At 40.6% G+C, this 27569-nt stretch overlaps 1 protein-coding gene across 1 annotated transcript; it reads left to right on the forward strand.

Moving 5' to 3' along the window:
• The first annotated feature begins 7305 nt into the window (after positions 1-7305).
• Positions 7306-11297, forward strand: LOC145052797 (uncharacterized). The gene is made up of 8 exons (XM_079000682.1): positions 7306-7644; positions 8353-8880; positions 9451-9516; positions 9601-9767; positions 9953-10128; positions 10210-10583; positions 10667-10771; positions 10846-11297. Exons 1-8 carry the CDS (start codon positions 7516-7518, stop codon positions 11137-11139), a joined length of 1839 nt encoding a protein of 612 aa, XP_078856808.1. The 5' UTR covers positions 7306-7515; the 3' UTR covers positions 11140-11297.
• The last annotated feature ends 16272 nt before the right edge of the window (positions 11298-27569 follow it).

Raw genomic sequence — 27569 nt, forward strand, 5'->3', positions numbered from 1 at the left:
TCTTGTCATTGTGACACTGATTTTAGTATGAATGCAGAATTGTATACTTAGTTAAATATTTCATTATTTAAAAGTATATACTCTTGGTCAGAGTGTTTTAATCCCAAATGGGTTTATAGTTAGTATATATTTTATGGGTTGATATACTCAATTCACTATAAACAATGCTCTGATACCAATCTGTCACACCCCAAAACCGAGAACGGTGGAAACGTTCTGGGGCGGAGGACGTCATGTAAAGTATCACAACACAGTATAATAGTAAACAAGCAAACTACATCATCCATTGCATTAAATATATAATTTTAATACAAGCCTGTTCTGTGCAGTTATAGACACCAAACATGTAAATCAAAATAATAAGATGAGTCTTGAATGCGCTCCATCTTATCAAAAGTTGGCCTCGGTACCTGTCTACTGATGACCTAAGAATACAAGTTATTTTGAAAGTGTTTATCAGCATTAAAGCTGGTGAGTTCATAAGTATTTAGTGCCGGTGTTTGTATCAAAACGTTTGAACGTGGTTTGAAGTACGAGTTTGTAAACATTTGTGATAAAAGTATGTGAATGTTTGTAAGTGTTTGTAAAAGTTTGAATCTCTTAGAAAATCCTATATTTCCTATTAAAAGTAGCCTTCTACCAAGGCGTAACTGTTTTGTATGTTCGTTTCATGTAAAAGTCTGTAATTTTTCCTAGTATAACTATCATTATCAAAATATAGTTTGTACATTAATGTTTAAGTGAAATGGTCACTAAATATATGCATAGGGTAAATTAATGTAGTACTATAGTGTTGTATTATAGGAACTACTGCTGTACTATCTACCTTAAACCGGATTTATATTAAGTTATTATGTGATTGATTGTACCATACTATCGACTATGTAACACGGCAATGTAGGTCGTAAAAAGGTATGACGTTTGGCACCCGTAGACCTGCAGGTCCGGCTGTAGCTAGCAACAAGGTGTAGGATAGTCAATCCAGTATAGATCTATACTCAAACTCACGCTCTCCCTCCAAGAGACTCTAGCTACAACTCGAGCCATGACATTGAAGGCATGCTCCGATACAGTGGATCACATTTATGTTAATGTATTCATGTATATATAATGTATTGTTGTTCGTTCTAGTATCGTTGTATATGCTCTATTTCTAGTATAGTTGTATATGTTCTCCTTCTAGTATAGTTGTATATGTTCTTCTAGTAATGTAATGTATATGTTCTCATAGTAATAAGTATTGACTCATGAATGAACTGACTCATTGTATGTTTCATTGTTCTAGCAATAGTATTAGTATTCTTCTGTGCTACCTCTATGGTAACTTACTAGTGATGTAACTGGTACGTATGAACATGGAAGTATACCCTTGCTACCCAAGGGTATTGAATGAATTGGAAGAACTTTTATGACTATATATGTACACATGATATATAACTAATATTTAAATGACCTTCAAACGGATACCCAATACCCCACCAGACCATATCTCAACGGCGAAAAGGAAATAAGGCGGGCAAGCCTTCCTAAGCCTTTTAACCATTGCTTATATAACTATACATTACATAGACATGTAATTGATAATAAGTATAACAGAGCTTAAGTAATTGTATTTGATAAGTATAAGAATTTTTAAAATAGTTTGAAGCAAAACAGTTTGATAAACAGTTTGAACAGTAAGAAAATCACTGGTTTTGTAGTTATTAATTACATGTGATTGATGCAATAACTATAAGTATTCAACTTGTATTCCTCCCCCCCCCCCATAAAAGTATTTAAAAACATTAAAACCATTGATTAAGGGGTATGAACTCACCTGTAGTGAGTGGTACGGATGTACTGAAGATGTAGGATTGCTAGGTGTCAAGTGAAGTCTTGAGCACACTCTATGATCCTAGTTAACATATAATAACACATATATGTACCCAATTAGCTTTAACTACTAATTGAAAATGTTAAAACCTCCTAGAACATGTTAAACACCTATAATAAGTGTTATTAGCCCTAAGGATTGCATCTAATTTGTTGTCGGACCTAGTTAACATATAAACACCTAAATACACTAAGATACAAGCCCAGTATAGTTTCAATGCAAGAGGAAGGGACTAGGGCACTCTTTGCCCCTTAAAGAAGGGTTTACGGTCCAAGAACTTCCTGGGCCGTAAAATCTTAAATCATGTTGTTTTAACATGATTTCTAGGTTATTAAGCACATAACAAGTATAATACAACTAGATGGAAGGACTCACGTTTTAGGACGAAAGTCCGAAGATCCGAGAGAGAGAATTCTGCTTTTCTCTAGTTGGAAATGTAACTAATGAATAATTATGGCTCAGAACCATATATATACTCCTGGGGTTTTTGGAAGAAAATATTTTTATTCAAGCAATGAACTCTAATATCATAGAGTTTTGAAATAACAGAGTTGCATGAAACCCTAATGCATCCTCTCTCCTGATATCTCTTTAAGTGTAAATCTTGGAATACTCAAACATATTCTAAAAAGTTTGAAAAATTACAGCAACTGATCTGACTTCTATTGACTTGATAATGTTTGTACAGAATAGAAATTTCGGGTTGTCACAGCAAGACCACGAGTGAACCGAATGCAAGTTTATGTATGAGGATGGTCATTGTTTCATCACTACTGGATTTGATCAAGAAGGCTCAAGTGGAGGCGTTAAAGAGGGAAAAATGGAAGGATGAGAGGATTCTGGGTCAAATTCCATTTTTTGTCAGGGATAGTAATAGTTTGTTGACATAGTGTGGCAGGGTTTGGGTTTCAGTTGCTGGTAGGCTTAGACAGGTGTTGTTAGAGGAAGCTTATAAGTCAAAGTTTTCGATTCATCCGGGGGCCACGAAGATGTATAGAGCCTTGAGATTGAGTTATTGGTAGCCCTGTATGAAGAGGGAGGTCTCATTGTTCACGAAACGGTGTTTTACTTTCTAAAAAGTCAAATCCGAACACTAGATACCCCAATGCAAGATGCAACTGTTATCCATACCTATGTGGAAGTGGGAAGAAACCACTATGAATTTTATTACAAAGTTGCCTAGGACAGCATTAAGGGTGTATTTTGTCTGGGTGATTGGTGGTAGATTGACCAAGAGTGCACATTTTACACCCATTTTTGAAAGTATTTCTCCCAAGAAGTTGGCTGACATCTACATCAGGGAGGTGGTTGTTCATCACGGGGTTATAGTTTTTGTGGTCTTTGACCGCGATGTCCATTTCACCACCATATTTTAGAGGAAGTTTCATGACGAGTTAGGTATGTAGTTGCATTTCAGCACAACATACCACCCAGACCGATTAACAAAGTAAGTGAACTATTCAGACGCTCGAGGATATGGTCATGGCATGTGTGTTAGATTTTGGCGAGAGTTGGGGCACTTACCTTCCTTTGGCGGGGTAATCCTATGACAACACTTATCATGCTAGTATTGATCGACCACCTTTTGAGATGTTGCATGGGAGGAAGTGTCGGACCCCGGTTTATTAGGGTGGGGCCGGATATTGGGCCATGGGGAGTACTAAGGATGCGAATCACGCACAATCACCAATAGAGTTATGCAGTCTAACAACTGTCAGACCTTGAGTTTCAGGTCGTAAGGTAGATCTTATGCTACAAAATGTGTCACATTGGAAAGGTGTCATCCGGTTTAGGAAGCGGGGCAAGTTGTTCCCTAGGTATTTGGTCCCTTCAATATTATTTCTCGGGTGTGTAAGGTGGCGTATCGACAGGATCTGCCTTACGGGATTAGCTAGATCCATAACACTTTTCATGTCTCTCAACTACAAAATTTTTTGACGGGTGAGTCTGTAGTGGTTCCTTTGGATGACATTCAGGTTGATGAACGCCTGAATTATATTGTTATGTGCTTAAATTGCACCTTTTCATAATCTAATTTCATGTCTATTTATAGCATTGCATTGCATTTTTAGTGTAATATTCATTCATTTTGCATTTAAGGACATTATCGAGGATTTATTGATATTTCACCATTTTTTGTGGATGTTTCAGGGTAATTTGAAGATTGGAGCATGCTTAGGATGGTCAAGGGAAGATCTCGGTGAAATTTCGAAAGTTTTGGAGCTAAATTGAAGAAATGAAGAAAATTGGAGATTGGCTATTTTGCAGTTCATTACACGGCCCATACTTTGACAAGGAATGTGTTACACGGGTCGTGTTTTGGAAGTCTTTCAGCACATCAGGATCATTACACGGCCATGTAATGGCAAGGCATGTGTTACACGGGCCGTGTAACGTGATCTGATTGCAATTCAAATTCTTAACTTCCGATTTATGTTGTTCTTCTGGCATATGCAAACACAACTTCGACTTGGAACTGCACGGGGCGATTTTGGGGAGTTTATATCATCATCTAACACTTTGGAAACACTTTAATTTGCTTTTTGTAAGTTGATTTGAAGATCATACTTGTTAGATTTGTAGTTTGGTGGATTTTGAGTGAGGCAATGAGATAAAGTTTGCAACTTTATGATTTCTATGAATCCCAAGAACATTATATCTCATCGATCTAGGAGCCTATTGTGGTTTGGAAATTATGCATGAGTTTGATTCCATGTTATCCACATTTTTGACTTAAAATGGTAGAGACATGTATTAGACATGCATGCCTATAAAGCACTAATCTTTATGATCCATTGGGTGGAGGAAAACCTTTTAGAAAGTTTGGAAGAGTTATTTTGCCATTAAGGGCTTAATGGCTAGGTCTTGTTTCTTAAAATCCTTTAAGGAACTAGGTTTAGAGATCTTGTCTTATTGAGATGTCTTAATGCACAAAGTTGCAAACTTTATTCATTAAGACCTTGGGAAGGATCAGATTTGGGCTTTGGAGCCCATGGAAATAAACAGAACACAGTTGGATCTGATTAAGCTATTCAGACCAGTTCCCACGGCGTGACCTTGGGTTGCCACGACGTGACGACTGGGGGATTAGTCAACTGTTTTGTCACCTTGTGCCCACAACGTGACCAATGGAAGACCACACTGTTAGTTTTTCCTGTTAGCAGTTTTGACCCTAACTTTGGCTGCTGACCTTTGACCTACTTGACTTATGGTGAAATTTGTAGTTGATGGCTAGAGTAAGGATTTATATTGTGTGGTTATATAGGTGGCGTGTAGCACATATTTCCTGTTGGTGTAAGCCGTTGACTATTGACTGCATTTGCGAGGTGAGTCTTCCCATTGTATTCATGGGTCGAAGGCACCAATGCCGACCTACTAGATTGTGTTATGTGGGATGCTAGTTGTCTTTGTGATATCCCGTGTCATTTGTATGAAACACTGTGGGGGTAGCCTATGACACTTGTGTTTAAGACTTTAGGGTAGCCAAGATACTACAAGTGAAGTCCATGGGGGCAGCCCATGACCATTGTATGAAATACCATGTGGGTAGCCTATGCACTTCTATGCAAAACCATGGGGGAAGCTCATGGCAATGGATGTATGATATGAAGTATTTTTTGGAACTTAATAGGCTTTGTGCTTACGGTTTTGTGCTTTAAAATATTTTCAGATACTTCTAGTTTCATAGGGAAGGGTCCGGCATGATTGCACAACACCCCTTATGATTTCTATATCAATCATTATTTAACTATGATGACTTTGTTAGACTGTATTCTGATTGGCTTTCAAAAACATGAAGTATGGTTTTGATGTTTCTTTTAAAATGAAAATATTATTAGTGTTTTTGGGATGTTACATTAGCTTCTATTATGATGTGAAATGAAGTTAAAATATTATATAAAAAACATAAGGGAAAATTTCAATGGTGAATTATCAAATGATGAATGTAAATGAGAATAAATAACTAGTAAAATGCCAAATGGTGAAATATCAAATGATAGTGGTGTTCTATACAAAATGATAGATCGGTTGGAGATGTTATAAATGATGAGTTTTTATCATATACAAGATAATATAATTTCTTTCTAGCGTTTTCAAATAAACTAATAAAATGTTATATACAAGATGTTAATCAATTGTATTTTCTTGATTAGATTTTTATAGTTATAAAATTATTGAGTCAATTTTGATATTTATGAATTATGTATTTTATTTTATAAATTGGATTTATATTTATTTTAAAGTTCTTTTAGAAGGACTTTATTGAAATTTTAATAAAATCAATCAAATTTGGTTCAAATTATTAAATATTTTAATTACATTTTAATAAACTATCATTGATTATTATATATTTAGTTATTTTTCAATCATGTATTTAAAATTTACTTTTTTATTTAATAAAATTGGTTCTTAATATATATATATATATATATATATATATATATATATATATATATATATATATATATATATATATATATATATATATATATATATATATATATATATATATATATATGAGAGTGAATTAGTAAGAATTTATCAATTTTATTAAATTGTTAATATAAAAAGATTAATATATAAATGAGAGCGATTTAGACGGGATGATGTACTTATCTTTTACCTTTATTTCTTTTTTTTAGGGCATCTCAATTTTGGTCCCTATCCTTTCACTTTTGATAACTCAGGAAATGAGCATTTTTCAATTCATTTCATCTTATTTTTTTATTTTATTTTTAAAATAAATTTTATATAAATATTATATTTTTTTGTAGAGAATTAAAAAACTTAAATTTTAATATATTTTTTATAAATTTTTAATATATATAATTTAATAAAAACTTAATAAGAAAAAAAAAACATTTTTTGCATTGACCAATCAGAAAAAGAGAAAGAATATTAGAAAGCTACCCCGTATGGAAAAATCTTTCGTTTAAACCTCACCCATGTTGTGGTGTTGTCCGGTGCGTTAAAAGGTACACATTAGCAAACCGCAAACCGCACTGTATAGTCTTTATAAAAATGTGATGTTCCCTAGTACGATGAAATGTATACATCAGCAAACCGCACTGTGCGGTCTTTGTATTCCGTTAAGTCTATGTTGGAGTTTTCTACTTTATTTTTTTAAAGGAATATTTTGGAAGTGTAATTTTAAACTCTTTGTATATCTTACAAGATATTAGTGTCGAAACTTCAAAACTATAAATTCACATTTGATAAATTTAATCCGTTTTTTCTTTTAATTAAATCTTATGATTAAATCAATTTGATTCTTCATCTATAAAGAATGGCACGCATAAACTTATTTATACATACATTAGTTAAATTTTATTATTTTATTTCAAAAAGAAAAATTAAAAGGAATTAATAAAGTGACTGGAAAACACCATAAGTTTGACAAGAACTATTCTTACCTCAAAACCCATATGTGTGTTGCAGTATATTTATTGGTGAGACACTGATGTCGACTTGAAAGCTCCCATCTTTTCATGTCTCTCTTTCTCTCCATTCAAACATTAGATACTACTCATAGTTGATCATCTCTCTTTCATATCACTCTTTCATAACTTACACCTTCACTGTGTGACTAAGAACTCATAAAAACACCGCTTGTGTGTGTAAAAACTCACAAAACAAGACTTATGGGGTCTTTGGGAAATGGCGATGTCAAGAAAGCAACGTGGTTGCACCCAAGATTCACCGGCTTTAACCCTTCTGAACGATGGGGGCATTCTGCTTGCTTCTCTAATGGCTTCCTCTATATCTTTGGTGTATGCATATCTCCCCCCTCACTTACTATATCTGTGTGTGTGGATATATTTTTCCATGTCTGTTTGCTTCATCAGTTTATATGTATAAATTCAAATGGGGCAATAACAAGTTATACTTCATAATCTTGCTTTTGCTTCTTTGCCATTTTCATATATGACTGTTGTTTGAAAGTCTTTGGTGATTAATAGGGGTTAGTAGGCTGTATGAGGTTCGAATTCAGAAGCTCTGAAAGTCTCAGAGAACTTGAACAAACCTAGTTCAGTAACTACTTTTTTTATCTATTTGGGGCAAAACACTTTTGTCTACTGTTGTGGACTTAGGTAATTAATTATGCTATACAAAAGGCTAAAATTCAAATTAACTTCGTTTCGTTTTAACTTTCAACTATTTGAACGAGTCATATGGCCATTTTTATTTATCTGGGCTAAAGCTCGGAGTAACCGATGACATTAATTTTTCATAACGACCGAAAGGTTAATCTTCATATGGAACAAGTATATTACGGTATTTTAGGTATTCGATTGCACGTGTAATTAGGTGTTATAACTCGATACCATTAAATATTTGAAGTTAATTTATTTTAACAAGATAAAACTAAGCAAACTGTTATGGAATCTTCCTAAAAATGGAAATGTTGCATGTTTATAATACCGAAAAATATAAAGGTAGTAAAGTTTGTAACTAATGCTTGCAATTTTCCATTCTAGGGATGTTGTGGAGGCCTACATTTCAGCGACGTACTTTTGCTAAACCTTGAAACGATGGCTTGGACCAATCTAGCAACCAAAGGAGTCGGGCCGGGTCCTAGGGACAGTCACAGTGCAGTCATCGTAGGCCACATGATGGTTATATTCGGTGGAACCAATGGCTGCAGAAAAGTTAACGATGTTCACATTTTGGATCTCCAAACCCGTGAATGGACTCGACCCGATTGTAAAGGGGTTGCTCCTACACCTCGGGAAAGTCACACTGCTACCATGGTTAACCATAACTGCATGGTGGTATTTGGTGGAAGTGGTGAAGGTGATGCAAATTACTTGAATGATTTGCATATTTTGGACCTTAAAACAATGAGGTGGAGTCGACCTGACACCAAGGGTGATGTCCCCGTGCCTAGGGACAGTCACAGTGCGGTTTCGGTAGGCAACAAAATCTTTATCTATGGAGGTGATTGTGGGGACCGTTATCGTGGTGACATTGGTGTTTTCAATGTCGAGACATCGATTTGGTCAAGGGTAATATGAGTTGCATCTATAGGTCTTTATTAGGCATTGTGTGTTATGTTAGACATGACATGACATAACAAACCAGATACTACTTATGTATGCTTTGGATAGAGACTAATATAAAACGTTCATAATTTTTGTCCCCATACTCGTCACTTAATAAATCTCTAAGGGTGCTTTTGGTTGTGGAAAATTTTCTAATTTTCTAGGAAATTTTTTCAAGAAAAACGGAAATTTTGAAAACGCGTTTTGTTTGTTTAGTTTTCTAAAATTTTCTAAGAAAATGAAAATTTTTAGTTTTCCAAATTTTATGTAAGTTAGAAAAGTGAGTTTTAGAGTGTTTCAAATCTCTAAGATGAAAAATGAAAACTCCACGGTTTCCAACCAAACGCGTTTTCATTAAAAACTGAAAATTAAAATTCAACTCTATTTTCTGAAAACATTTTCTTAAGAAATAAAAACAGTTTTTCACAACCAAACGCACCCTAAGAAACGTGTCTAGTTTAGTTTTGTCCTGTATAACAAATACAATCTTTGTAAAAATGTAAGCTAAAGTGTATTTTTGCATGAATAATTTAGTTTGTTGTTCATGGACCATCACCGGGATTTCGAGCAGGACATGCTGCTGTGACTATTGGGACAAAGGTGAGTATTTATCGAATGTATGTCGATAGATTGGCAATCGAGAGGGAATTGACTATATTTTGAATTGTTGATGAAAACTTACAGATTTACATGATTGGGGGTGTTGGTGACAAGCAATACTATAACGATGTTTGGGTGCTTGATACAATAAATAGTTTGTGGATTCGGCTAGAGGTACATGGCCAACAGCCACAAGGGCGTTTTTCTCACACTGCTATTGTTGCGGATTCTGACATAGCCATTTACGGAGGGTATGTATTCATGATTCTTGAATATGGATTTAACTTTATATAAGTTTGGCACATGCGTGTACAATCAAGCCTAAGATTCAGAGACTTTTGTATTTGTTTTTAGGGTTAAAAGTGTGTTTATGCAATGACGTTTCACGTTTCAATGTATAACGTTTCATTACTATATGTTTACTCTAAACTTACAGATGTGGTGAGGACGAGCGACCTCTAAACGAGCTACTCATTTTGCATCTTGGCTCAGACCATCCAAACGACAGGTATAACAGTTGTGGGTGCACGATGTTTGGAAGCCAATGCAACCAAGAAAAGCGAAACTTTTTTCATGATCATCAAACTCTCACGAAACAGTCAAACATTTCAGGTTTGATTTATGAAAAGTTATCAAAAGACTATATATACACCGACTTCACAATTTTATCATCTGACTTTTGTGTATTTTAAGATCCAATGCACACAAAAAGAAGAAGGATGTCGAATTCAAAAGCTTGTGAATCAATAGAATCAGAACCAGAAGAACATTCACTTTCCCTTTCACAACATTCTTCGCCATCTCACTCAGATCAAGAACGAGCACTTGTTAAGCAATCTTCTAACACAGCCGCTCAAGCTTTACCATTGTTTAAAACTCAACATCAAAGTTCAGGAAGTGTGAAGCAAATCCCGGGCACTCAATCTAACCCTATCTCGATCTTCAGTCTAACTCCACAAGATCCACAATTCATTCAAGAGCAATCCCATCACCATAAGCACCATCAGAATAGCCATGCAACTCGCACAGAACATAAAAACATTGAGCCGTTGAGTGTTCAAAACCTGGTAATGACACTTGTCTCCAAGCCTTTGCAAGTTTCGTATATGAGATTTAAACTGTTTAATTAATTAGTCCGTTTGAATCTCAGATTGGTGCAGATGTTCATGGTAAAGTTGATGGAGCATTCGACTCAGGTTACTTGATGACTGCAACAGTCAATGGTCGAATCTTTAGAGGGGTCTTGTTCCCTCCGGTAAGCTTCCTAACCAGTTTCATTGTCTTGTCGTTGTTTCTCAGTAATAACAACTAAAAGATCGTGTCAACCAGGGGCCTGATGTTGTTTCAAGAGGAGCTTTTCGGGGTCATAATCGTAGGTCACCCACAAGCCATATGGCTCAAAGAAACCTACATATAAACCGGGCTTTCATCAGGCACTCAAACCAGGCACCGGAACCCAGTCATCATAGCTACCTCCAAGATCATCATGTCCGAAGACCATCGCCTGTGTTTAGATCAGCTCCGGCTCTATCATTAGGGAGAGAACAAGCGAAGGTTCAAAATGAACTGCATGGCGTGGTTCTCACACTGGGTGGTCCAGGGAGCGGGCATGGTGGCTCTTAGATCAATGGAGATATGGAGATGATCCTCGTATACGTCTCTCCCTTTTTGTATATTTTGGATAAAAGCCCGCTAGCCTAGATTTTGTATTTCCTGTGTAATATCTTCTAATAGTTTTTTTTTCACACGATTTGAGATATTTAATTGTTTATTCTTTTTCATTTTTGGCTCTTTTGGAAATCGTAGTATATAAGCGGTACCCAAAATATACGTCAATTTCCTTGATTTAATCTTAATTTTAATGATTTTCGTTGTTAGACTATCCAACCAAATGCAGTTTCTATGAACCATATTATATTTTCCGAATATCCTCTTGCGACTAGCGATGGAGAGTTTTTTTGGTGTAAACACCAATTATAGTATAATTATTACATATAGTTTTTTTTATGGGTCTAAACATATATATTTTAAGTAATTTATATAATTTATTAAATAAATAAATTCTTTCAAACTTCACGTATTTATTTAAATCAACGATTATAAATTTATATAACTAAAAAATACCTTTTAATTAATAATAATTTATTTAAAATAATTGATTAATAATTTTAATCTTTTAATATAAAGTTTAATTAATTTTATAACTGTGGTTCTCAGAGGTTATATATATATAAATTTATATAACTTAATAATTTATTTAAAATAATTGATTAATAATTTTAATTTTTTAATATAAAATTTAATTAATTTTATAACTGTGGTTCTCAGAGGTTATATATATATATATATATATATATATATATATATATATATATATATATATATATATATATATATATATACACGCACACACACACACACAGAAAAAAATTAATAGAGAACCATAATTATTAGTTTTCCAATGAATCAAATTTATTTTAAGTTTTAAAGATTATTGTTTATTGAAAAAAACCTAAAAATATCTAAATTAATAATTTTATACTATAAATGCTAAAGAAAATTATATATTTTTCGAGTTCACCGTATAAATTCATATTCACACTTTGAATCTGCACATATTCATACTATGAATCTATACAGATTCACATTGTGAATTTGACGATTTTTTTATCGAATTTAATGTCATTGAAAAAATGATAAAAATAATGAATTTCTATATTTTTAGTTTTTTTTAATATAAAAACAAGATCTAAATGTTGAAAAAAGATTGGTTCTTTGATTCATTAGTTAATTATGGTTTTCTATTGAATCACACCATATATATATATATATATATATATATATATATATATATATATATATATATATATATATATATATATATATATATATATATAGGACTAGACTATTTTGTTTCTTACATCTATTGTGTGCCCGTAGATACAATTTTGCACCAATAGATTATTAAAATCAATGGTTATGATCTGAGAGTCTACGATATTATAATAGGGTAATATGTACCATATAATCACTCAAATTTAATTAAAAGATTATTTTAGACAATTAACTATATTAAAAAGGAAATTTTCGATATTAAAGGGATAATTCTGATTTTTTTAAATCAATTAAATTTCAATTCTAATTTAATTTATAATCATAACCGATTATAACTTATTTTATTCTGACAGAATGAGATTATATTAGTATTAAATTTTGTTATAATGACATTCTGTTAGAATAACAGTTTATGAAAACTTTTAAGAATGCATAAATAAGAAGAAAACATGAATAAGTACATTATGAAACAATATACAAAATCGATTCTTGATGTAACACCCAAAATTTTAAAATAATTTTTCACATTTTCTAAAACACATTTTCATTCATAATTGTTATAAAAACACCATTGTATCACACAGTCAAAACATAACATCACATTCCAAGATCAAAATATAAAAACTCCTCATGTGTGTAACGATCAAGCTGGCGCCTTCCCGTGATCCTCACTGGTACCTGAAACACATAACACAACACTGTAAGCATAAATGCTTAGTGAGTTTCCCAAAATACCACACACAGTACATATTAGCCACTCAAGGCTATAACTCTGTTTGACCCTCTGTTCAATGTGTCTTAGTGGGACCCTCCAGCCCCATAACTCTGTGGACCCTCTGGCCCTAACTCTGTGGACCTTCCGGTCCTAACTCTGTAAACTCTGTAACATACATAGTATATAGCACATAGAAATTACATCATGCAAGAACATACAAATACTCTATCTCATAACTTTAATTACAACTCCAGGTAAAGTATAGTGAGAAGACTCACCTCGGGTAACTCGGTAAACCTCAAACTCTGAAATACTTTACTAGCCTTTGCCTATTCACAAAATAGTTACTCTAATTAATACAACTTCTAAAGGCCAGCCCCTCTCTATAAATCCTCTAAGAAGGGTAAGAGAACAATTTACCTCGTTAGTGACTCATAAGTCCCACCACTGACTACACCCAAATAGTCAACAAAGTCAACGGTCAGCATTGACCGGACTCGCCGAGTGCTCTAGGGTGACTCGGCAAGTACACGCCTGCCCTCTTTGCCCTTGGTCCTCTCTTGACTCGCTGAGTCAACCCTATACTCTCCGGGTCGTCACAGGTCGCGAGTCTCGGGGCAACCCGACTCGACTCGTCGAGTCTCTTATGGACTCGGCGAATTTCTCCAATGAAAATTCTCAAAAGATCTCTTGAGGCTAGATCTGCTTCACCAAACAGTAGATCATCCTTCTAACAGTCAAAAGTCACGTAAAGGTGCAACCTTTACGTGCATGCAACCCATATCAAGCCTCAAATGGAGAAATAACTCTAGAGATGGCAACCTAGTCTCCAATTGCTTACTTGCTTGCAAAAAGGTAGAGGGTAATGACTCTATGGACCTCTCAAGGCCCATATTTGATATCATCAACACAAAGGAGACCTCATACTCCCTAGATCTCATAAAAAGTGGAGATTAAAACCATAAAATCATGGAATCTATCATATCAACACGAAATAGAAAGAATTATACCTCCAAAGGTGAACTCTCAAGATGAACAACTCCAATCCAATCTCCCTTCTCGCTTTAGATGGATCCTCTCTTCTTTCTCTAGCAAAGTCACCCAAAAAATGAAGATTATAAGCCCTTTCTTGCACTCAAGCCTTTCCTCTCTCTCTCTCTCTAGGGTTTCTCTGGAACAAGGTGGCCGCAAATGACGGCCATAAGGGCCTTTAAATAGGGCACAAGCCCCGAAAATTAGGGCTTCATTTAACAACGTAGACTCGCTGAGTCCACACATGGACTCGCCGAGTGCACTCATTAATCCAGGCTGGCAATGCGTGATTCCACTCGGCGAGTCTGAGCGCCTACTCACCGAGTCCCTCTATAAAATTTAACGAAAAACTTAAAACAAGATACCTGGGAATCCGGATGTTACAACTCTCCCCCACTAGAATCAGACTTCGCCCTCGAAGTCCTACTCGATAAACAATTCCAGATGCTGCTCCCGCATCTCTGACTCCGGCTCCCAAGTCAGCTCGGACCCCTTCCGGTGCTGCCACTGGACCTGAACCAGTAACACCTCCTTGTTCCTCAGAATCTTGACCTCCCTGTCCAAGATCGCGATCGGCCTCTCAATATTATTAAGACCCGCATCCACCTGGATATCCTCCAATGGTACCACTGCCGACTCGTCGGCTATGCACTTCCTCAGCTGAGACACGTGGAAGGTATCATGAATCTGGCTCAACTCCGCAGGTAGCTCCAATTGATATGCTACCCTGCCCACCCTTGCAGTAACCCTGAATGGTCCAATGTACCGGGGCCCCAACTTGCCCCTTTTCCTGAATCGGATCACTCCTTTCCAAGGAGACACTTTCAGGAGTACAAAATCTCTAATCTGGAACTCAAGCTCGGATCGACGCTTATCCGCGTAACTCTTCTGGTGACTTTGGGCCGTCAACAATCTCAGTCTTACCTGTTGTATCTGTTCTGAAGTCTGGAGCACTATCTCAGTGCTACCCATCACTCACTGCCCTACCTCTCCCCAACAAATGGGAGTCCGACACCTCCTCCCATACAATAACTCAAAGGGAGGCATACCAATGCTCGAATGATGGCTATTGTTATAAGAAACTCGGCCAAAGGCAGATACGTATCCCAACTCCCTCCGAAGTCCAACAAACATGCTCGAAGCATGTCCTCGAGCGTCTGAATCGTCCGCTCACTCTGACCGTCCGTCTGCGGGTGGTATGCGGTACTGAAATGCAGCCTAGTACCCAACTCATCATGGAATTTCTTCCAGAACCTGGAAGTGAAACGCACATCTCGATCCGACACAATCGAGATCGGCACACCATGCCGCGATACCACCTCTCTCACATATACTTCTGCCAGCCTCTCTGCGGAAGAGCTCTCACTGATAGCAAGAAAATGAGCGCTCTTCGTCAGCCGATCGACTATCACCCAAATTGCATCGACGCCTCTCGCGGTCCTCGGCAATTTGGTGATAAAATCCATGGAAATCCATTCCCACTTCCATTGGGGAACCTCAAGCGGCTGCAACTTGCCATGCGGACACTAGTGCTCCGCCTTAACCCTACAACATGTCAAGCACCTCTCTACAAACCAAGCCACATCCCTCTTCATACAGGGCCACAAATAGTCTCTTTTCAGGTCCAAATACATCTTAGTGGCCCCGGGATGGATCGAAAACCTCGACCTGTGCGCCTCCTTCATCAAAATGGCACGTGCCCCACCCTCATACGGCACCCAAATCCGACCCTGGAAGGTCATAAGCCCCCAGCTATCGGCAATGAACTCTGATATCTGCCCAATCACCCACTCTCGCTTGCGGTTCTCCAGTCTCATGGCCTCCACCTGGGCCTCCCGAATGGTGTCCAACACTGGATTCATCACTGTCAACCTCATACATACATCTCGCAATGTAACACCATGAATTTCAAAATAATTTTTCGCAAATTATAAAAACATTTCTCATTTAATTTTCATAAAAACATTAAGTTTAAATCCCAATTCACATCATACAAAATCCCAAGATCATATATATATATATATATATATATATATATATATATATATATATATATATATATATATCAAACATCCCATGCGTGTGTACAGATCAAGCCGACGCTTTCCCACGGTCATCGCTAGTACTTGAAACAACAACACTAACACTATAAGCACAAAGCTTAGTGAGTTCCCCAAAATACCACATAAACATATATTAGCCACTCGAGGCTATAACTCTATGGGTCCGTGCACCCAAGCTCTGTGAACCCTCAGGTTCTAACTCTGGGAACCTTCCGGTTCCAACTCTATAAACATGCACAGCATAAATCACATAGACATCATGTAGTACAACACATAGCATACACATAACATACACATACTCTGACACATAACTCTGATTACCTACTCAAGGTAAAGTATAGTGAGAAGACTCACCTCGTGTATCTCGATAACTCGTGAATCCTGGAAATCACTCGTGCTCGATCCTCCGAGCTATAATCCTCCTATAACATCATATATCTCTTAATTAACACTTTTACCACTAAGGATGACTACCCCTATCAAGTCAACACTGGTCAACTCTGGTCAACAATCAACGGTCAACTTTGACCGGACTCGGCGAGTGCACTAGGACAACTCGGCGAGTCTATACATATTCACCAACTCTCTAGGATTCTCTTTTGACACGTCCAGTACTCCCCTGACTCGACGGGTTCCACCTGGCATGAATCGCGGGGCCACCACGACTCGACTCGCCGAGTCTCAAGAACAACTCGGCGAGTCCCAGCTCGACTCAGTCCAACTGTCAACCCTCACTAACTCTCCCTGACTCACTGAGTCGACCCTTAACTCGGCAAGACCACTCGCTGAGTGGTTAAGGACAATCTTCATGCTACTCGCCGAGTCTGTTCTTCAGACTCGGCGAGTCCATGCCATGCATCAACTCAAACTAGCTTCTGAAGTCAGATCTGCACCATCCACTCATAGATCTGGCCCTCCTAAGCTTATTCATCACGTAAAGTTCATATCTTGGTTACCATATAACACCTACAAGGCTCTTTTTGGAGAAATAACCTCTAAAATGGCAACCCTAGCCTCCAACCCAAAAGGGAGGACATAAAGCATGACATTAGGGACTCTCTGGACCTACTAAGGTCCAGATCTAAGCACCATATCCCCATGGGACCTCTCACACTTTCAATACAAAGCAAATAAGGCATGAAGAAACCCTATATTTGACCATATCAACAAAAATATGGAAATAAGCTCTGAATGATACCTCAAGAAGCCTCCTCAGATGAAATGAAAGAAGATCCCCGCTCCCCAACTCTTCTAGCTTGACCTTCCTCTTCCTTTCTTGCAAAAACACACAAATTTGGTGAACAATAGCCTCTTATCTCACTCACATGAATCCTTCAGCTGCTTTGGTGCTCTCAAGATCCAGGTAGCCGCAATGAAGGGCCATAAGGTCCTTTAAATAGGGCTTAGGACCGGGAAATTAGGGTTTCATTAAACAGCGAGGACTCGCCGAGTCCATTCCTTGGACTCGTCGAGTCCAGGCGCAAACCCGCGTCCTGAACCGCGATCCTACTCGGCGAGTTTGAGCTCCAACTCGCCGAGTCCCCTCACAAAACTCCAAAAATATAAGCATAAAAGATACCTGTAAATCCGGGCTGTTACTAGAACTAGACTTCGCCCTCGAAGTCTCGCTCTGCAAATAGCTCCGGATGCTGCCCACGCATCTCACGCTCCGGCTCCCAAGTCATCTCCGATCCCCTCCGATGCTGCCACTAAACCAACACCAGGGGTACTTCCTTGTTCCTCAAAACATTGATTTTCCGATCTCTGATGGCCACTGGTCTCTCGGCATAATTCAGGCTAACATCCACCTGAATATCCTCTAATGGAACCACTGCCGACTCATTGGCTATACACTTCCTCAACTGCGACACATGAAAAGTGTCGTGAATCTACCCCAACTCTGCTGGCAAATCCAAACGATAGGCGACCCGACCTACCCTCGCGATCACACGGAATGGACCAATATATCGGGGCCCCAACTTGCCCCTCTTCCTGAATCGAATCACTCCTTTCCAAGGAGAGACCTTCGGGAGAACAAGGTCGCCGACCTGAAACTCAAGCTCGGACCGGCGCCTGTCTGCATAACTCTTCTGTCGGCTTTGAGCGGTCAACAACCTTTGTCTGACCTGCTGAATCTGCTCTGTCGTCTGAAGCACAATCTCTGTACTGCCCATCACTCGCTGACCGACCTCTCCCCAACAAATAGGGGTCCGACACCTCCTCCCATACAACAGCTCAAAGGGTGGCATACCAATGCTCGAATGATGGCTGTTGTTGTAGGAAAACTCTGCCAAGGGTAAATACGCATCCCAGCTACCCCCGAAATCCAACACACACGCCCGGAGCATGTCCTCAAGCGTCTGAATCGTCCGCTCACTCTGACCGTCTGTCTGGGGATGATATGCGGTACTAAAATGCAGTCTAGTACCCAATTCCTCATGAAATTTCTTCCAGAGTCTGGAAGTGAAGCGCACATCATGGTCCGAAACAATTGAGATCGGCACCCCATGCCGAGATACCACTTCCCTCACATACACCTCCGCCAATTTCTCTGCTGAAGAACTCTCACTGATGGCAAGGAAGTGAGCGCTCTTTGTCAACCTGTCCACAATCACCCAAATTGCGTCAACTCCTCTGGCAGTCCTCGGCAATTTGGTGATGAAATCCATAGTGATTTGTTCCCACTTCCACTCGGGAACCTCCAATGGCTGCAACTTGCCATGTGGCCTCTGATGCTCGGCCTTAACCCTACGGCAGGTCAAGCACCTCTCAACAAACCGCACAACATCCCTCTTCATACAGGGCCACTAATACTCCTTTCTCAAATCCAAATACATCTTGGTGGCCCCCGGATGGATCGAAAATTTCGACCGATGAGCCTCCTCCATCAAAGTGGTACGCGTTCCTCCCACAAACGGTACCCAGATACGCCCCTGAAATGTCATAATCCCCCGACTATCGGTAACGAACTCTGAAACCAAACCAACAACCCGTTCCCTCTTCTGCATCTCAGGTTGCATAGCCTCAGCCTGTGCCCCACGAATGACGTCCAATACCGGAGCTATCACGGTCAATCTCAAACATACAACCCGCAGTGGAGTGCTCTCCGCCCTGCGGCTCAACGCATCGGCTACCACATTAGCCTTGCCTGGGTGGTATAGGATCTCACAATCATAATCCTTGACCACATCCAACCACCTTCTCTGACGCATATTTAGGTTGGGCTGATCCATCAAATACTTCTAACTCTTATGGTCCGTGTATATCGTACACCGAACCCCATACAAGTAGTGATGCCAAATCTTGAGGGCGAACACCACTGCCCCTAACTCTAGATCATGGGTGGGATATCTCGTCTCATGAGGCTTCAGCTGCCTCGCTGCATACGCTATCACATGCCCCCTCTGCATCAGCACCGCTCCCAATCCCAAATTGATGCATCACAGTATACCACAAAGTCCTCCATCCCTTCCGGGAGAGCTAACACAGGGGCTTCGCACAACCTCTGGCGAAATGTCTCAAAGGAGGCCTGCTGCTCGGGGCCCCATGAAAAAGCAACACCCTTCCGGGTCAATCTGGTGAGTGGCACTGCGATCTTAGAGAAATCCCTGATAAACCTCCGATAATACCCTGCCAACCCTAGGAAACTCCTGATCTCGGAGGGTGACTTCGGCACCTCCCAACTCATCACTGCCTCAACTTTGGCCGGATCGACCAATATCCCTTCCTGGTTAACGAGATGTCCTAAGAACTGAACCTCCCGCAACCAGAAATCACACTTGGAGAATTTGGCATAAAGCCTCTCCGATCTCAGGACTCCGAGAACCTCTCTTAGATGCTCCTCATGCTGCTCTCTAGACCTCGAATATACCAGAATGTCGTCGATAAACACAATCACCGACCGATCCAGCATCGGCCTACACACTTGGTTCATGAGATCCATGAACACTGCCGGGGCATTGGTGAGCCCAAAAGGCATCACCACGAACTCATAATGTCCATAACGCGTTCTGAACGCTGTCTTCTGGATGTCCTCATTTCGCACCCTCACCTGATGATATCCAGACCTCAAATCGATCTTGGAGAACCAAGATGCTCCCTACAACTGATCGAACAAATCGTCGATCCTCGGCAATGGGTAACAGTTCTTGACCGTCAGCTTGTTCAACTCCCGGTAATCAATACACATCCGGTGTGAACCATACTTCTTCTTGACAAACAGGATAGGCGCTCCCCACGGCGAGCTGCTCGGCCGAATAAAGCCCTTCCCCAGTAGCTCCTGAAGCTGTGAGGATAACTCTTGCATCTCTGGAGGTGCAAGGCGATAAGGCACCTTAGCGACAGGCGCAGCCCCCGGAACCAAATCGATACTGAACTCGACTTGCCTCACAGGAGGCACACCCGGCAACTCCTCGGGAAAAACATTCGGGAACTCACGCACCACCGGAACCTCCTCAACTGAACTCGGCCTCTCGGAAGCCACTCGCGTATCCATCACATACGCCACAAAACCCTTACAGCCCTGCTGTAGACACTGCCTTGCTCTAGCGGCCGATCAAAACGCTGATCCTGAACGTGTACCCTCGCCGTATACCGAAAGAACTCCCCCACTAGGGTCTCGTATGGTCACCAGTTGTCGCTCACAGTCAATAACCGCACCAAATCTGCTCAACCAATCCATGCCCACAATGACACAGACATCACCCATAGCAATAGGAACCAGATCAATCGGGAACTCAACACCGAAAATCTCAACTACACAACCTCGGAGAACCTCCGTGGCATATATCACCCTCTCATCAGCTATGGAAACTCTCAGAGGCCGACTCAACGCCTCACGACTAACACTGATATGCTGACTAAAAGCCAAAGATACAAAATACCGACTCGCACCCGAGTCAAATAACACCAAGGCAGGTACAAAATTCACAAGAAAAGTACCTACGCATAACATAACATAAGCATAATATCACAACATCAAAATAAATACATGCAAGAATACATACCAGCCACAACATCGGGCGCTGCACGGACCTCCTCCGCGGCCAGCTGAAAGGCTCTCCCTCGTGCCCTCGGCGCCTCGGCCTTCACCGGCCGACTCTCTGTAGCTCTGATGGCGGCAGGGGCAGATCCCTGAGGTGCTCCCTGAGATGACCCTCGCAATTGTGGACACTCTGCCTTCCGGTGTCCGGTCAGATTGCAGTGGAAGCACACTGCAAACCCCTTGGGGCAATCCTTGGCCATATGCCCCTCCTTGCCACATTTGTAGCAAGATCCCGCTCTGTAGACTCCATCGTGACCCTTGCCACACTTCCCACAAGTGCGGCCCTTCTGGCTCCCTGGTTTGGGATCAGCGGGCTTGGCCCGCTTGGCTGCCGGCTGAGACTGTGTCGGTCGCCGATCCCTCCCCTGAGACTCCGCATCCTCCCTGGCCTAAGTCTCCAGCCCAATCTCCCTCTTCCGGGCATTTTCCTGAAGCTCAGCAAATGTACGGTACGAGGAGTTCGCCGCGAACTACCGAATGTCTCGCCTCAAAACACTCAAATATTGGCTCATACGTGCCTGCTCAGTGGACACGTGCTCAGGGCAGAACATCGCCCTCTCATGGAACATCCTGGTGATAGCTGTAACTGACTCAGTACCCTGCTTGAGGGTCAGAAACTCCTGTGCCAAACGCTCCCTCTCCACCTGGGGAACATACTCATCTCGGAACATGACAATGAACCTCTCCCAGGTCACTGCCGCAAGCTCAGCAGGCGTATAATGCGCCGTCACAAACTTCCACCAGTCCTTCGCTCCCAAGCGAAGCTGGTTCAGCGCGAACCGAACCTTCAAATGCTCAGGAGATGAGCAAGTGAAGAAGCACCCCTCTATATCAGATATCCACCTCATAGCTGCCACCGGATCCTGGGTCCCATCAAACTCTGGTGGTTTTGTGTTGCTGAACTCCCGGAACAGCAACGCATCTCCACCTTGCGGCCTCGCGGCAGCAATCGCTGCGGTGGCCACTGCAACAGCAGCCTCAGAAAGAGCGGCATAACGCTCATTGAAGGTCCCAATCAGCGTGGTCTCAATAGACCCAAACATCTCTGGTATCTCTGCCCTGATGGCCGCAACCACCTCCTCGTGGATGATCCGGCGGATCTCCTCATCACTGGTATCATTGCTCTCAGGCATCAAACGTGTCCTCACCATGATCTACCTCTGAAATACAACATACGAAAAATTAGAACCCCTTCGAGCATACTCACACTCGACAACTCATTCCTCCTTGATCCTTGGTATTCCAAAGATTCTTACTTGGGCTGTACACCGCTTCGGTGCTTTCAATAGTACGGGCCCAATACTACTGTCCACACCGTATCAGAATACATCCCAAGTCCTCCTCTTCGGATCCCAAATTCCAAGTACTCTATCATGGATAGATCACTCTCTAATAGATCTCTCATAAGCCCCTCGCTGCTACCTACTCACTCTCAAGCATCTCATAGCAGCTCACATCTTCCTAGGCTAAGGCATCACAAATCAGGCCACTCTAGTCCTAATAGAAATACCTAGCCTACTCTAACATGTGAATACATCATATCAATATCAATAGCACATAACATGAGGGTATTTTGGGAAATCACCGTTCGGGCACAGACTGATCATACACACAACTCTACTCTACGTTTCTTTTCAAAATCTTTTACTCTTTTTGAAAATACTTCTCAAATCCTCAGTTTGAGTTCAAATACGCCCGAAGGTGTACTCGAATCCCTCAAACCAAGGCTCTAATACCAACTTGTAACACCGTGAATTTCAAAATAATTTTTCGCAACACATAACATACACATATTCTGACACATAACTCTGATTACCTACTCAAGGTAAAGTATAGTGAGAAGACTCACCTCGTGTATCTCGATAACTCATGAATCCTGGAAATCACTCGTGCTCGATCCTCCGAGCTATAATCCTCCTATAACATCATATATCTCTTAATTAACACTTTTACCACTAAGGCTGACTACTCCTATCAAGTCTAACACTGGTCAACTCTGGTCAACAATCAACGGTCAACTTTGACCGGACTCGGCGAGTGCCCTAGGGCGACTCGGCGAGTCTATACATATTCACCAACTCTCTAGGATTCTCTTTTGACACGTCGAGTACTCCCCTGACTCGACGGGTTCCACCTGGCATGAATCGCGGGGCCACCACGACTCGACTCGCCGAGTCTCAAGAACAACTCGGCGAGTCCCAGCTCGACTCAGTCCAACTGTCAACCCTCACTAACTCTCCCTGACTCACTGAGTCGACCCTTAACTCGGCAAGACCACTCGCTGAGCGGTTAAGGACAATCTTCATGCTACTCGCCGAGTCTGTTCTTCAGACTCGGCGAGTCCATGCCATGCATCAACTCAAACTAGCTTCTGAGGTCAGATTCGCACCATCCACTCATAGATCTGGCCCTCCTAAGCTTATTTATCATGTAAAGTTCATATCTTGGTTACCATACAACACCTACAAGGCTCTTTGTGGAGAAATAACCTCTAAAATGGCAACCCTAGCCTCCAACCCAAATGGGAGGACATAAAGCATGACATTAGGGACTCTTTGGACCTACTAAGGTCCAGATCTAAGCACCATATCCCCATGGGACCTCTCACACTTTCAATACAAAGCAAATAAGGCATGAAGAAACCCTATATTTGACCATATCAACAAAAATACGGAAATAAGCTCTGAATGATACCTCAAGAAGCCTCCTCAGATGAAATGAAAGAAGATCCCAGCTCCCCAACTCTTCTAGCTTGACCTTCCTCTTCCTTTCTTGCAAAAACACACAAATTTGGTGAACAATAGCCTCTTATCTCACTCACACGAATCCTTCAGCTGCTTTGGTGCTCTCAAGATCCAGGTAGCCACAATGAAGGGCCATAAGGTCCTTTAAATAGGGCTTAGGACCGGGAAATTAGGGTTTCATTAAACAGCGAGGACTCGCCGAGTCCATTCCTTGGACTCGTCGAGTCTGGGCGCGAACCCGCGTCCTGAACCGCGATCCTACTCGGCGAGTTTGAGCTCCAACTCGTCGAGTCCCCTCACAAAACTCCAAAAATATAAGCATAAAAGATACCTGGAAATCCGGGCTGTTACACGCAAAGGGGCACTCTCTGCCCTACGACTCAAAGCATCGACTACCATGTTAGCTTTTCTCGGGTGGTACAGGATCTCGCACTTATAATCCTTTACCACGTCCAACCATCTCCTCTGACGCATGTTCAGGTTGGGCTGGTCCATCAGATACTTCAAGCTCTTGTGGTCTGTGAATATGGTACACCGAACCCAATTCAAATAGTGATGCCAGATCATGAGGGCGAACACCACATCCCCCAACTCCAGATCGTGCGTAGGATACCTCGTCTCACGAGGCTTAAGTTGCCTCAATGTGTATGCTATCACATGCCCCCTCTGCATCAGCACCGCACCCAGTCCCGATATCGATGCGTCACAATATACCACAAAGTCCTCCATTCCCTCTAGAAGGGCCAACACTGGGGCTTCGCACAATCTCTGGCGAAGTGTTTCGAATGAGGCTTGCTACTCCAGGCCCCAACTAAAAGCCACGCCCTTCTGGGTTAGCCTGGTGAGAGGAACCGCAATCCTAGAGAAATCCTGAATGAATCTCCGATAATATCCGGCCAACCCCTAGAAACTCCTGATCTCCGAAGGGGATCTCGGCACTTCCCAACTCATCACCGCCTCAATCTTGGTCGGATCGACCAATATCCCATTCTGGTTGACGAGGTGCCCAAGAAACTGGACCTCTCGTAACTAGAAATCACACTTGGAGAATTTGTCGTAAAGCCTCTCTAATCTCAGAACTCCGAGGATCTCCCTTAAATGCTCCTCGTGCTGCTCTCTGGACTTCGAATACACCAATATATCATCATGAACGCCGCCGGTGCATTAGTGTGCCCGAAAGGCATCACCACGAACTTGTAACGCCCATAACGAGTCCTGAACGCTGTCTTCTGGATATCCTCATCATGCACCCTCATCTGATGACATCCAGACCTTAAATCAATCTTGGAGAACCAAGACGCTCCCTACAACTGATCGAACAAATCGTCGATCCTCGGTAAGGGGTAACGGTTCCTGACCGTGAGCTTGTTCAACTCCCGGTAATCAATGCACATCCGGTGTGAACCATCCTTTTTCTTGACAGAAAGGATCGGTACTCCCCATGGCGAGCTACTCGGCCGTATATACCCCTTTCCCAACAGCTCCTGGAGCTGCGAGGATAACTCATGCATCTCTGGAGGTGCGAGGCGATAGGGCGCCTTGGCGATAGGCGCCGTCCCAGGAACCAAATCAATACGGAATTCCACTTGCCTCTCGGGAGGCACACCCGGTAACTCCTCGAAGAAAACATCCGGGAACTCATGCACTATTGGGATCTAATCGACCGACATAGGTCTCTCTGCACCTACCCTCATATCCATCACATAAGCCACATACCCATTACAACCCTGTTGTAGACTCTGCCTCGCCCTTGCGGCTGAACAAAATGTCGACCCAAGACGGGTACCCTCGCCATAAACCGTAAGAACTCCCCCACTAGGGTCTCGTATGGTGTCACACCCCAAAACCAAGAACGGTGGAAACGTTCTGGGGCGGAGGACGTCATGTACAGTATCACAACAATGAAAAGTAGTAAACAAGCAACAACATCATCCATTGCATTAATAATATAATTGTAATACAAGTGTTCTGACAAATTATGATAAACACTAATGTATAATCAAAATGAAAGATGAGTCTTGAACAAGCTCCATCTTCTCTAAACCTTGCATCGGTAACTGTCTATTGATGACCTGAGGATACAAGTATTTTCAAAGTGAGTATCAGGTTTAAAGCTGGTGAGATCATAAGTATTTTAGTGTCTTATGTAAGAAATTGTTAGTATATGAACTGTAAGTATTGAAAATGTTTGTAAAACAACTGTAAACGTTTGAAAAACCCTAGAAATCCCTATGATTCCTACTATTATATAAGGGTGTCCTCTACCAAGACCTAACTGTTCTAAATGTTCGTTTCTTGTAAACGTGTGTAACTTTCCCAAGTGTAACTATCATTAACAAAATATAGTTTGTACATTTAATGTTTAAGTGAAATGATCACTAAATATATGTAAAGGGTAAATTAATGTAGTACTATAGTGTTGTATTATAGGAACTACTGCTGTACTAACTACCTTAAACCGGATTTATATTAAGGTATCATGTGATTAACTGTACCACACTATCGACTAGGTAACAACGACAAATGCAGGTCATAAAAAGGTATGACGTTTGGCACCCGCATACCTGCAGGTCCGGCTGTAGCTAGCAGCAAGGTGTAGGATAGTCAATCCAGTATAGATCTATACGCAAACTCATGCTCTCCCTCCAAGAGACTCTGGCTACAACTCGGGCCATGACATTGAAGGCGTCGTCCGATACAGTGGATCACAATTATGTTAACGTATTCATGTATATGTAATGTATTGTTAATCGTTCTAGTATTGTTGTATATGTTCTCTTTCTAGTATAGTTGTATATGTTCTCTTTCTAGATGTATCTATGTGAATGTAATCATGTAAACATATCTATGTAATAGTATAGTAATGTACTCTGTGTACTAGCTGTAATGTATGTTCTCTCGATGTAGCAAGTATTGACTCATGAATGAACTGACTCATTGTATGATATCGCGTTCTAGTAATAGTTCTAGTATCTTCCTAAACTACCCATATGGTAGCTTACTAGTAATTTAACTGGTACGTATGAACATGGATGTATACCCTTGCTACCCAAGGGCATTGGATGAACTGGAAGGACCTTTATGACTATATATGTACATATGATATATAACTAATATTTAAACAACCTTCGGACGGATACCCAATGTCCCACCAGACCACATCTCAAGCGCGAAAAGGAAATAGGGTGGATAGCCTTCCTATGTCTTTTAAACATTTCTTATATAACTATACATATATAGGCATGCAATTGATAATATAAAAGCATAAAGTAAGTTTTGTAAAACCTTTGAACATAATTATTATCTAAGAAAAAGACTGACTTGATGTCAATCTAGAAAACAGTTTAAGTATAAGGAAATGATTGGAAGAAACACAATTGTAAATGAGTTTGAAATGAAACATACAATGCAAAATAAGGAGTTTTAAACATATAAAACTTTTATGAATAGCATATGAAGAAAACTATTTGGTAAGACGGCTAACGAGTAGCAAATCATTTGAATGCTGCTTATTAATCACATGTGATTGATATAATAACTAGCATAATTCTACTTGTATCCCCCCATAAAACATTTAAAAACAGTTAAAACATTGATTAAGGGGTATGAACTCACCTGTT

Source organism: Lactuca serriola, chromosome 5 (assembly GCF_051521515.1).
Source record: "Lactuca serriola cultivar US96UC23 chromosome 5, Lser_US96UC23_V15, whole genome shotgun sequence".
In the NCBI taxonomy this organism is placed as follows: domain Eukaryota; kingdom Viridiplantae; phylum Streptophyta; class Magnoliopsida; order Asterales; family Asteraceae; genus Lactuca; species Lactuca serriola.

Bases quoted from the DNA above. Each gene is read 5' to 3' on its own strand.
- LOC145052797 (XM_079000682.1), top strand. From the start codon at position 7,516: ATGGGGTCTTTGGGAAATGGCGATGTCAAGAAAGCAACGTGGTTGCAC. The intron at 9,517-9,600 runs GTGAGTATTTAT...GAAAACTTACAG, and splicing joins CTGTGACTATTGGGACAAAG to ATTTACATGATTGGGGGTGT. The intron at 10,129-10,209 runs GTTTGATTTATG...GTGTATTTTAAG, and splicing joins GAAACAGTCAAACATTTCAG to ATCCAATGCACACAAAAAGA.